The sequence below is a fragment of the Berghia stephanieae genome, chromosome 13, assembly GCF_034508935.2.
Source record: "Berghia stephanieae isolate SIO BIC M18660-M18661 chromosome 13, UCSD_Bste_1.3, whole genome shotgun sequence".
NCBI classification, from domain to species: domain Eukaryota; kingdom Metazoa; phylum Mollusca; class Gastropoda; order Nudibranchia; family Aeolidiidae; genus Berghia; species Berghia stephanieae.
In genome coordinates this window covers 39,583,401-39,595,900 of record NC_088372.1, presented here as the reverse complement: position 1 = coordinate 39,595,900, position 12,500 = coordinate 39,583,401, and the positions used below count along the sequence as shown (strand labels likewise).

The following is a 12,500-nucleotide window of genomic DNA, read 5'->3' as shown; positions in this document are numbered from 1 at the left end:
TTGACAAACATGCTCCAATGTGTCAAAAGAATATAGCTGTCCGGTCAGAGACAAAATGGTTTACCAATAAAATTCACAAAATATAAAATAGGAGAAGACAAGCTGAACACCAATGGAAAATTACCAAACTGTAAAAAGACAAATTGGTATACATATCGATTTAAAACAAAACCAACTGAGTAATTGAAAAGACAACAGTTGATTATATTCAGAAGAAGTTAGCAGATCAAGACAAAAATAACTTAGCAATATTTAAAATTATAAATGGTCTAATCAAACGTAAAAATACCTCCAACCCTCCAACCCGAGATAAAGAACCATTATACAATGTTTTTTCCTGGACAATATTCACGGAAAATATAAGGAAATATAATAAATGGTCCGGACAAAATAGCAATTTCTTGTTCTAGCATCAATAACAGCGACGTAACACCTTCCAATCTCGAATTCACACTTTCGATCTTAACGCCAACAACCTGTGAAGAAATAAGTGATATAATCAATAAGTCACCAACACAAAGCTGTGATCTCAGTCCATTACCAACTTGGATATTCAAAAATTGTACAGCAGAATTATTTAAACCAATTGTCTCAATTGTCAATGATGGGCTTCTTCTGTACTTAAAGAGTTCAAAGAAGGTCATGTATCTCTCATTCTTAAGAAACCGTCACTCAACAAAGAAACAATGCATAACCAATTCCAACCTTAGCTTCTTATCGAAAAAACTTGAAACGGTTCTATCACATAGGATTCAAACTCAACACCAACAATATTAATGTGCCCTATCAGTTAGCATGCCGTAATGGTCACAGCATAGAAACCGCGGTCCTACGAGTTGAAGACGATATAATCTGCTCACTAAATGGCAAAAACCATGCAATCCTTTGGCTCATAAACTTCTTTTACGTCACACCAAAAACCATTTTGGCATTACAGGTAGCGCCTATCACTGGATTAGGATTTATGTCAAAGAGCTCTCACTGAAAGTTAACACCGAAGGTTTTCTTTCTAATTCTTTTAAATTAACGTTTAGAATACCTAATATTTTTCACACAATCAACCCTGCATTGTGCAAAGAATAGCAAGTGACAATTTGCGGCATGCCATGGGTTTATATAACCATGGTGAGTAGTATTCATAAGACGACTGAGAAGCGTTGTCAACAAAAGATAGCCTAACAACAAGTTTGAAAAATAACAACCCATGGTCGCCTCAAGTTAATTTCCCATTGAGACTTAAGCTCGTTCTACAGTAACGTGACAAATACGTTAGGTGGATATTGACACTATATACTTTTCATTTATTTGATTATCGAGTATGAATAGCTTCTGCGCTGTGTGAATTGAACAATTCACCTCGTCCTAACTCAATTTGCGGCGCCGCCCTGTGGCCGACGCTTGGGTTATTCCAGTCTTCCCTTGGAATATACCCTTAACACAAATTTCCAAGGACTCAACTATGCGCCGCTCAGACCGGGCTCGAATCCTATACGTTCCGTTCTGCAGGTGAGTGTCATACTATAAGACCACATAGGCGCAATTTTTTTAATTTTAAGATGTACTTTTTGACATACCTCAGGAAAAAAACGGTTTCAACCATACATGCCAAAGCGTATTTGTTAAAAGATTTTGATAACGCCTGTGTTAAAGCATTTTTGATACAAGCATGTTGTTTAAACATTTGTGATGATCATCTCAAAACCATATCATGTTAAGGAATTCAAGTGTAAACAGTACTCTGAAAAAAACATGTATTTAATAATTTGTTCAGAAACCTCATCCTTCAAATACCGATCGATTTAAATGTCCCTCTTCTTGGCAACAACTCTGAAACCTTCTTCCAAGTTCTTCGTTTGTCACAGGTTTGAGCCGTAGAGCAAGAGTTTATCCTGGCTTCTATAGCTTGAAACATAAATAATAGCAATTTCATATTTGGATTGAGGATGCTAGTTTATCGCAATGTGATTTCCGCTAGATCTTACAGACCCGGCTGCCCAATCACTACTGGATGGATAGATGGGTCAGAAATAAAAATTTCGACTGCACCAAGAATCGATCGTTGTTCCTTTAGGTGTGAAAGGAGTGCTCTACCTACTAATCTATGAGGACATCTCCATCATATTAAGTTTCAGAATTACTTTACAACACAACAATGCTAAAATTTACATTGCCTTAATCTCATGTCCGTTTTTATTCCTTTTATGTTTTGTTATATGTTTGTCATTTTATTTGTGTGTGTGTGTGTGTGTGGGTGTGCGCGCGCGCGTAATGTGTGTTTACCTCTTCCTGCAACATATATCTAAGTCTTTTAGATTTTAGGAATTTGCAGACATTTTCTGATTAGTATTCAAACTGAGCTGCAGATTGTGAAGAAGAATGGGAAAGAAGAAGAAGAGGAACATGTGGAGGGAGTTGGAGGAAGAGGACGAGAAAAAGGTGGAGAAAATTGTTATAATTACCTGAAGTGGACGAGGTAATGTCAAGTCACTATTCAGAAATGGCGGCAGGTAGTGGACAAGATATACGTCGGTTTTGTCATAGATTTTCAAAAAGTTATGCAACTTCAAGTGTGACTTTGCTCCTGTCCTATTCTCCTTCTTTCCCATTTCAATTTTGACAAGATATTCGCGATTTTGTTCACGGAGACTGACCTGAGATAAATAATCGTCTGTCCATTTGTTAATTACAGGGTCAGAGATAACTGCCCGCTTCATAAGAACAGGTTTGGAGCGAAGGAAATAATTTGAAAAGAAATCGGTGGGTTCTGGAAATCCATCCACTTGTTTGACGTTGGTTTTGGTTCCACTCTCTCCAAAAGGTTTCAGGTGGCCCTTGATGTTGTTGTTGTTGTTGTTGCTTTTGTTCTGGTCGTCGTTGTTGCTGATTTCGATGGTTTTGACAAAATGGTCACATGGTAAGGTAAATGTTAGTAAAAACAAAAGCACAAGTCGAAATCCGTTGTACATGGCCTCAGAAATGTCACTATTTTGTCTATGTGTAGGGTGATGGATAGAACAATGAGATGTCTTAGGAAGTCATAATTGACGCTTTGATCAACGAGCACGTTTCTCTACCTTCGCTTTTGGAATAAACGAAAATTTTAAAGAAAGATTTTAAATTAAGTTCCTGATTGATAAAAAAAAAGTAAAGGTTTACACAAGACACACAAATGTAAGTGTCAATAGAAATAATGACGCAAGTCTAAATCAGGTACATGTTGTCTTATGATTATCAATGTTTGTCAAGGTTTGGGCTATATATTGCTTTGGGGGACAATAGTATGTTTTTGGAAGTCTCAATAAACGATATCAGCAACGGGCATTTTACTTCTTCGATTATGGCAATAAATAAAAATAAACTTTATTTAACTTTCTCATTGGTTACGGAAAAAAGCCAATCTGTCAAATTCCCACTGCCCATCCCCTCCCTCCTTCACTTGTTTGGCGTCATCAACTTGACGCAGTTATATGGATGTTTCAGGGATGAGCCAAGACGACAGAACGCCACAAGGCGGTGGCTGGTGGTCATCACGCTGCTCAGGATCTTGCCAAGGCATGCATGCTTATATCCACATATCATCCGGCCATCCCGGTCTAGATAGGAACAACACTGTCTACGAGCAATACTTGCATTTAATAACTTGCTGTCTTATCAACTATTTCTTGCTGCTAGAGAGATTCGCTATCGAGTCCAAAAAGATCCAATTAGATAATGCAATAAAAATCACGTGGCCAGGCATGAGTGTAATCCCACAATATTTCAAGGATGGTCCAAGCTCAGCTTTTATGAAAGCTAATGGTCATTCAGAGCATTAACTTTCTCCGCCCAAGGCTAAGAGGTATCTTTTTGTTCAGGAGCCCAATCTTCTAGAATCACATGTTACAATTTATCCGCTGGTGTCGAGAGAGAGGAAAACTCTAGATATTTAGGCATTTTTTCCAAGGGGCTTAGAGGAAAAGAGAGATCCTGAATGTGACGGACAACATTGAGAGGGTTTGACCTGCAAAACATTTACAAACAGACAAGCACAAAATGGACTAAACTACGGATTCTTGCTATTTTCCTGTGAACCACCAATGCAACGGGGCTACTAAGACTGCAACGAAATGATTGACAATTCCTTTCTTGGAGAGACGATCTATAACTACTGGTAAAATATCCTATTGCAAAAACACTTTCAATAAAACCCATGCCAAAATGAATACACTCTCGACCTCAATTACGTAGCCTGAGATGGGACAGATTGTCTGGGATGAACTCCCACATTTCCAGCACGAAAAATTCTTATCATAGCTTTGGTGACAATCCCGAATACGTAGTCTTTTCCTATTGGGATATTTGACAGCTGGGATAATTTAGTTCCAATATTGCTATGTCACAGGTCCCAAAACCAAAAAGATAACCAGATTTAGAAAGCTAATGGTTAAGACTTGCAGCGCTCTATTCCCTGGGGGCAAACGAAAATTTTATAATCCTTCTTGTACAAAATAGTTAAAAAGGCTGTACCTAAAATATCAACAGGACAAGTCACATAGCGAACTGATAGACTACTTCAGTACACGTAAGGAAACAAAGTTGGTAAGAGGCCATAAAAAGTGAGCTACCGGGCATGTTTGGTGATAATTACAGGATCCGGAATGGAAATTTGTGAGAATGCATAGGAATGTGATTAAGAAACCATCGACATTACAATAAACGAGAGAAGTAAATTGGTCCCAAATACATGTCCCAGCGCTTTGTCTGAATACGTACAAGGTTAATTCTGAGGGCGTTCCCTCGAAAAAAGATCGCACTGGACTACGCCGGCCTACCCTCTGAGAAATAGGCGAGAACATCAAAAACTTAAATCATCAAAGACATGAGGTTACACTGCTTTCATATTAGTAGTGTAGCATACCTGGACCCTGGGACATTGGACCAGTTGGCAGTCTTATGTCCTTCAGGGAAACAAGAAATAGTTTTTTCCTTTCTGTAGCCAAGGGCGCAGTCAGCTACACATCCATCTTATTCCAATCACTAAAAGAGTGGATATTACTGAATTTATATCCAGAGTAGGCAGGTTTCAGGGACAGGAAATGCCCATCGGAACAAGAAATTGCCCCCAGTTTGCAATTTGAAACAAGTTTTTAACTGAAGCAACGAACACGCACCTTATCAAAGTTTACTATAAGGTAGGGCGCTATGGAATGCTGGAAATTGTCTAATTTGAGTATGAGCTACACGACAAACATTTTCAATACAATGTTCGAAAATGTGAACAACTGGGTTATCGCTTATCATATTGGGAACCTAACCAGCCTCCAGAACATGTGCTTTGACATGTAATAGCTTTGATATGTGGTAGCTTTGACATGTGGTAGCTTTGACAAAGTGATATCATGAGCAAAACACTTCAAGAAATGTTGCGACTGTTTTCTGACTAAGCGACTTTGCGCATTTTCCGAAATACACAAGTCTATTAAACACCAGTCACTCTCATTTGGCGAAAATTCTGGGCCGCAATTTACCCCGTATGTCCATCTCAAGGGAATATAAAACTCAACAGTCAACTGATGAAGTTAGTAAGAAATACTTGGGGTCCCGATATGTAATCCTGAAGATGACCCAAATTAGGACTCAAATAAGGAACGTAAAAGTTTGAAAGCGAGTGCCACACTTAAAAACCAGAATTTGTTTTTACGTCAGAGATATCAATGTAAGTACTATTTAATCAATATTCGCCTTTCGTCTGGTATTATAGCACGGTCATTCGAACAACCTAACTTCAAATTAAGTCAAAACTAACCAAATAATAATTTCTGTATGAAATCCAATTCTTCCTCTGAATGAAGAAAAATAAAACAGCTTACGAGTTACTCAATTTACATAATTTAAGAATAAAACTGACGTTCAATCTCAGGTTCATGCCGAAATGATACAAGAGTGAGACGATAGTGACAAACAATAAACTGTTCGTCCTAAACAAATTGGGAAAAGGCAACGCTATTATACCATAACGATGAATAATATCTCGACGATTTCAAAGCTGTATATCAATTGGTGATTATAATGTCAGATGGACGATTGGAGTTAGGGCTATTAAGACCCATACCTTTCTCTAACATCTGTGACTCTGGTTTGATAACAACCAAACACACACATACACACACAGCTAGGGAGAGAGAGAGAGAGAGAGAGAGAGAGAGAGAGAGAGAGAGAGATTGACAGATTTGCAGTATCTAATGTTTCCGTCACCATTCGTCTATATATCAAAATAAGCACAACTCTTAGAACGCCACATGAGCGAGCCACGATCCGCTAATAATTAGAGAGTGTATGAATACAAATTGTCACGTGCTCGTCCGATTCCTCTCGGCTATCTGTACCAAAACAAAACAATACTTGGTGAGAGAACGTTCCAATTGTTTTGTGACACTTTCGTTATATGCCGTACGGCGTGAGTCGTACGTTTCAAAATCATCGTGTGTCTATTTGTTAATTGGATTCAATAGTCTGATGTCACGTCGCCCAGCAACGGCGGCCATCGTGGTTCTAAACAAAGAAAATCGGTTTTTTATTCTTCAGGATGGCTAGAACTTTTCATATATCTTGTGATCAGAATGTGTAAAAGTCAAATCATGATCAGATTTATAATGTTTTTTCCCCTCTGAATACGCATTTATGCTCGTCAGAAAAAATATTTCACAAGGGCGTCCGCCGTTGTTCCGATAGTTTAGAGCCAGTTACGAAGCTACCATGCGTCTTTACGAGGGAAGTGTCGTTACGACTGTTGAAGCGTATTGCAGGGTCAGAGATAACTGTCCGCTTCATGAGGATAGGTTTGGAGCGAATGAAATAATTTGAAAAGAAATGTCTGTTCTGCAAACCCAGTTATTTGGAGACCATCAAGGTGACGAACGGCAGAGATGGCTACAAGGGCATGATAATAATAATAATAATAATAATTATAATAATAAATAATAATAATAATAATAATAATAATAATAATAATAATAATAATAATAATAATAATAATAATAATAATAATAATAATATAATAATAATAATAATAATAATAACAATAATAATAATAATAATAATTTATTGCATCCCAAAAAGGAAATTTTTTGTACAGACGTGTTATAATTTACACAATAAGATAAAAATACAATGGAAATAGAATGTATATATATATAAAAGGAACAGCTCCATAACCAGAGCTGTGCTTTCTAATATAAATAATTTCAACACTGTAAAATAGTTAAAACTGTCACTATAAATTGGAAATTAAAAAGATTGCAAAACAAATAAATTAATAAATTAATATTTAAATTTTTTGAAAGTAAAAATGCGAAATAATTATATAAAATGATTATTGCTTGCTGTTATAAAGCCTAATACTGGACGGTAGAAAAGGTTTTCGGTGTCTCTCTGTTTTCGATGAAATAGAGAAAGGGCGACCACTTCTTTCTGACATAATAACTGATGGTCTTAGTGGATGATATTGGCCATTTAATATTTTAGTTATTTTATTTATACAAAATTTCTCGTATAAAAGATTTACATCGTCAACATCATTTATATAGCGTTTAATGGATTTTTTAATATTTGAATTTATTTTGTTCCTTTCCACTGCTAAGCAATTGCCTCCCCAAGCTGTTATACAAAATGACAAAACACTTTCGATTACTGCTCTATAAAATAATGTGCAGAGGGTTTTATCTATTCTAAACTGAGAGAGTTTTGATAAAAAAATATGTACGTCTGCACATCTTATGCCTAATTATTTTCAAGTGTTCATCCCACTTGAGCCTGTCATCAATTGTTACACCAAGGTATTTGTATTGAGGAACTAGCTGGACGAATTGGTCCTTTAATTTTAACGGTCCTCTTGGTTCCTTCACTCTCCTAAAGTCAATCACTAGCTTCTTTGTCTTGCTTATGTTAAGCTCTAGGTGGTGGGCATCAATCAATTTCTTGCCTATAAGCCACTTTTTTGTCATTTGTTATGAGGCCTTGATGAGCGGTGTCATCTGCAAACTTTATTAAAGGGACACTTAGGTTTTGACTTCTACAGTCATTCGTGTATATTGTGAATAATGCAGGGGACAATACACAACCTTGAGAAGCACCAGTATTTGTATTGATACAGGAAGATATGTTTTGTCCTAATTGAACATATTGTGCTCTATCCTTAAGAAATTTGAGCACCCAAGCAATTATATACGTTCTTAAATTCAGACTAGTCAATTTTTGAACAACAAACTGACGTTGCATTGTATTGAACGCTGAAGAAAAATCTGCAAAAAGCAATCTGCAATAGCTCTTAGCGTGATCCAGATGCCTGTAGATGTTGTTTGTAAACAGCAAAATGGCATTCTCTACGCCACGTCTGGTTTGTACGCAAATTGATGACTATCACTCAATGGCATAAACTGGTTCCTAATTTTAACAAGAACAAGTTTTTCTAAAGATTTCATAACTATTGAAGTCAGTGCAACAGGTCTGAGATCGTTCATAGATTCAATTTTTTCTTTTTTTTTTGAACATGAATAATTTTTGAAGTTTTCCAAATTTCAGGGATCGAAACTCATTGGAGGGACCAGTTAAACTATGTGTATAAGTGGGGAAAAGCTGATGGGCACATTCTTTTAATAATTTTCCTTTCAATCCATCCGACCCAGGAGCCGTCCTCTCGTTTAGTTTCGAAAATACGAATCTCGTTTCTTCTTCACTGACCTCAATAGTCATTTCATCTTCCAAAGCCCTGTCTAATTCATGTTTTTCATTTTCAATATCAAATTGTTGTGTCGAAACGTGAATAAAATTTATTTAGAGTGTCAATTTCGATATCTTCTGATATAGTCGTGGGCTTTGGATTATAGTTAATAGCAGTTTTAAGCCCCCGCCACGTGTCCCGTATATCCCCAGAAGAAAAGCATTTTTCAATTTTATTTGTACTTGTCTCTACAACTAGATATTACCCTCTTTATCTCTTTTTGTTTTGTTTTCAGATCTTTTTTTCCACTAGTAAAGAGAGTTTTCTTTTGGTTCAATAAAAGTTTTAGATCTTTTGTTATCCAAGGCTTGTTGGTTGGAATTTTTTAAAAAGAACTAGCTTTCAAAAATTTTTAAAAATATCACCACACAGCATTAGCTCATCCCACTTCACATGTTGGGTAAACACATTCCAGTCTGCTCAAACAACCACACAATCCTCACACACACTTTCGTTCGACCTAACAAACTCACTAGGGTTAAAACGTTTGGCAGGGTGATATATGGGTAAAATAAAAACATTTGTGGCCGAAAAACCGGGGGAGCTCGGGAATACTTTATAGGACTTGTAAAATTAAACAAAAAATGGTCGGGGTTCGTTTGTACGGAAAGCCTGAACAAATTGTGAACGCCAAATTATTATATTTATTGAAAATGATTAAAATGATCAAAAAAAAACACAGTAAGCGTTTTTGCTTTTTTTTTTCCACTGATTTATTGGGTTTCCATGGAAATTTGGTTTTCAGGGGGGGAATGTAAACGTGTGATTTTGACTTAAAAATTCCCTGGTAAGTAAAGGCCGTGCACCCACGTCAAAGTTAATGTTTTTTTCAAAATTGGAGATATTATTTTTTTGGGGGGGGGGTGACATAATTATTGTTTTTGATCGCAACCCACCCCCCCTTATTTTTTTAAAAAACTGCTTACCGGTCCGGGTAGAGAATAGTTGTCGATTTCGACACGTGGGGGTTGGGGTAACCAGGAAACCTTTTTAACATATAATAGAGGCTTGTTTAAATCGCGCTATGAGCACAGGAGCACTTTTCATTTTTATTTTTCCTGAGCGACATTTCCGCAAAACGCAAGGAAAAAGGACTTTTGTGTGAAGTGGAATTTTTTTTTATTCCCCCCTTTCCCCCCCTTTTTTTCTGGGTTTCATAACGATGTGCATTCGGTGGGGGGGGGGGGGGGGGTTCTGGTTCAGAAAAAAAAATTTAATGTTGAATGGAAATGAAAGGGGGACTTTTTTTGGGGTTGCCAGATTATTTTAAAAATATGGCAAACTTTTGTTACAAAGTAAAAACAATAATATTCCAGGAATAAATCACAGCCTTTGAAAAATAAAGTGTCTTTTTTTAAAAAAATAAGAATTTAAAAATACCTTTAAAACTTGTGAAAAAAAAAAGCACTAAAAAAACACGTCTCGGTCCCGGAGACCAGCCCTGCCCCCCCGGGCAATCAAGGCACCAATGATGACCTTACACCACCTGCCCCAATTTGTCATTTTTTTTGCATCAGAACTCAGCATCGCCCAATGGCTCAACTCTATCAATTTATGGTCAACAAGGTTTTCCATCTTGTATTGTGTCCGACTTTCGGGGAAAAATTTAATTTTATAGGAAAAAAAACTAAATTAAAAAAAATCCCTTTCCTGAATGAAAAACAACCCCCGTAAATAAAAAAACTCACGTTTTACTCAATTACACAAGTCAATGATATAAATGTATTTAGGTCAGGTTTTTTTAGAGTGCACCAGATTGTGCGTAAAACAAATCAAAGACTTCTTTTCTAGAATGAAGGGGAAATTTCCTTAATTTAAACCCCCGCACTAAATAAAATATTCAAGTTTTCTAGTTTTTTAAAAATACTTTTTATAGGAAATTTCCAAAACTTTCCCAAGGGTTTTAAAGGGTTTCCGACCAAAAGCAACACGAACAATAAACAAGACTGACGTGTTAGGCACTTAAATTTTCCCCCTTTTTCCCAAATAGGTTTAGAGAATGAAAAGACCTTTTTTCCGAGCCCAGTTAAAACGCCAAGGGGGGTCGCCCCGGGACTTTGGGGTAAAGCGAGTGTTCACAAGACCCACATCCCAAACCAAGATGATGTAAATTTTTATTGTAAGAGGGTTTGGGAAAGATGACAGCGTCTTCCCCTTTACATCTGTGACGCTTTTTAAAAAAAAACAATAGACAAATATAGACAAACCCCAACCAACAAATATTATTATATTTTTTAAAATATAAAATTTTATATATAATTTAAAAAAATACAAACACACCGAAATCACAAAAAACAATCAATTTATTTCAAAAATTTTCTTTTTCATAGGGGATGGTGGCTTTGTGGTCTAGGGTTTGAAACGCCCCTTGGGGGGGGAGGCCCCGGGGTTTGAACCCCTCTAAACGGGGTTTTTAGTCTTGGAAAAGGTTTTACTCAAAAAAAACCTGTACAGGTGTAAAAAATTTTCCCAAAGTTAACAACGTTGTCGTGTCGGGAAAAAAAAAAGAAATTTTCCCCTTCGGGTTATGCCGTCCCAAATTTTAAATGTTTGTTGGGAAGGGGGGGCCTGAAAGGTTTAGGGATTTGCGCTAATTAATCAAATTAAACTGCATGGATTTTTTGCTTTTTTTTTCTCTTTTGTACCTAGGAAGTTTTAAACAATTTTAAATAGATCCTTTTTAAAAAAATAGCGTACGGCCAAAAGTCCCAAGGGGTGAACAAAAAGGTCACATTTTAAAAAAAACCGGTTGGGTATTTTTTTGCCCCCACTTTTAAACAAAACACTTAATGTGCACAAACGCGTGCCAGGTCTCTCTCTTCTCTCTCTCTCTCTCCTCTCTCTTCTCTCTCTCTTTTTTCTTTTCATTTTTACTTCCCCCCGCACGCACACAACAATTTTATAAATTTTCACAAAAACAAACACACACACAACACACAAAGCTTATACATTTAAAATTTTGCGGTGTCGAGATGAGCTCGTTGCTTCATTTAGGCCGGGAAAAAAGAAGCTCCCTTTGTTTGATTTGGGCTTTTTAAGTAAATCGATTTGTTTTGCAATCTTATGATTTGATTTATTTAGTATCATGTGATTCGTAACCCCAAAAAAATTGATTTTCCAACGTTACAAAGCATGTTTTAGTTTTGGGTCATTTTGAGCTGGAAATTCTAAAATAATACCTACCAGATAAGTTTTTTTAAATTTATACCCCCTCAAAAAATGAGTTGAAAATTGGAAAGATCGACATTGGTCAAGCGTATTCGTTATTTTGATATTCCCCTTACAGTTGGGTTTTTTCGTGGAATTTCAAGATTAAGGTCTTTTGGGCAGGTTCACTTGATTTTCCTGAAGACAAGGGGTTGCCAAACTGTATCCTTTATAATTCTCGTACTCCAATTTTTTTTTAGCTTTCCAGCTTACGGTAAGGGGAAAGTCCCCTTGTAGGTGAATGTTTGTTTTATTTTTTACAATGTAATACGGGCCACAATTAAAGTTGATTTTTTATTCAAAACGTTTTGGAAGTTTTCGAATAGATATTTTTAAATTATTCCTCCCCCTTTGTTTTAGAGTTCAGTTTATTTTTTATGGTTGAATTCCGTTTAAGGTTTAGTCCCCAAATGTTTGGGTCTGGGGAAACAACAAGTTGGAAAACTTCTTTTCTTTGAACTCTTTGATCAGTGTTCCAAAAATTCCCCCCATGGACCTGAAGTTCGAAAGGGAAAATTAGGGATAGACCCGGTGC

General features: G+C 36.5%; 3 protein-coding genes across 3 annotated transcripts in view; 2 read left to right on the top strand and 1 right to left on the bottom strand.

Moving 5' to 3' along the window:
• The window catches only part of LOC144958944 (uncharacterized), a 7,805-nt gene extending 1,847 nt beyond the window's left edge, over nucleotides 1-5,958 (bottom strand). Inside the window, exons 1-2 of the mRNA XM_078891241.1 lie at nucleotides 5,888-5,958; nucleotides 2,460-3,079 (exon numbers count right to left, since the gene is read on the bottom strand). Coding sequence (XP_078747367.1) covers nucleotides 2,460-2,966 — 507 coding nt within the window. The 5' untranslated portion in view covers nucleotides 2,967-3,079; nucleotides 5,888-5,958. The remainder of the gene's footprint in view (nucleotides 1-2,459; nucleotides 3,080-5,887) is intronic.
• Nucleotides 1-12,500, top strand: part of LOC144959063 (tRNA wybutosine-synthesizing protein 5-like) — a 297,326-nt gene that overhangs the window by 240,472 nt on the left and 44,354 nt on the right. The gene's annotated exons all lie outside the window — the stretch shown is intronic.
• LOC144958943 (uncharacterized) overlaps nucleotides 1-12,500 on the top strand; it is a gene marked incomplete in the record, with an annotated part of 58,616 nt that overhangs the window by 38,879 nt on the left and 7,237 nt on the right.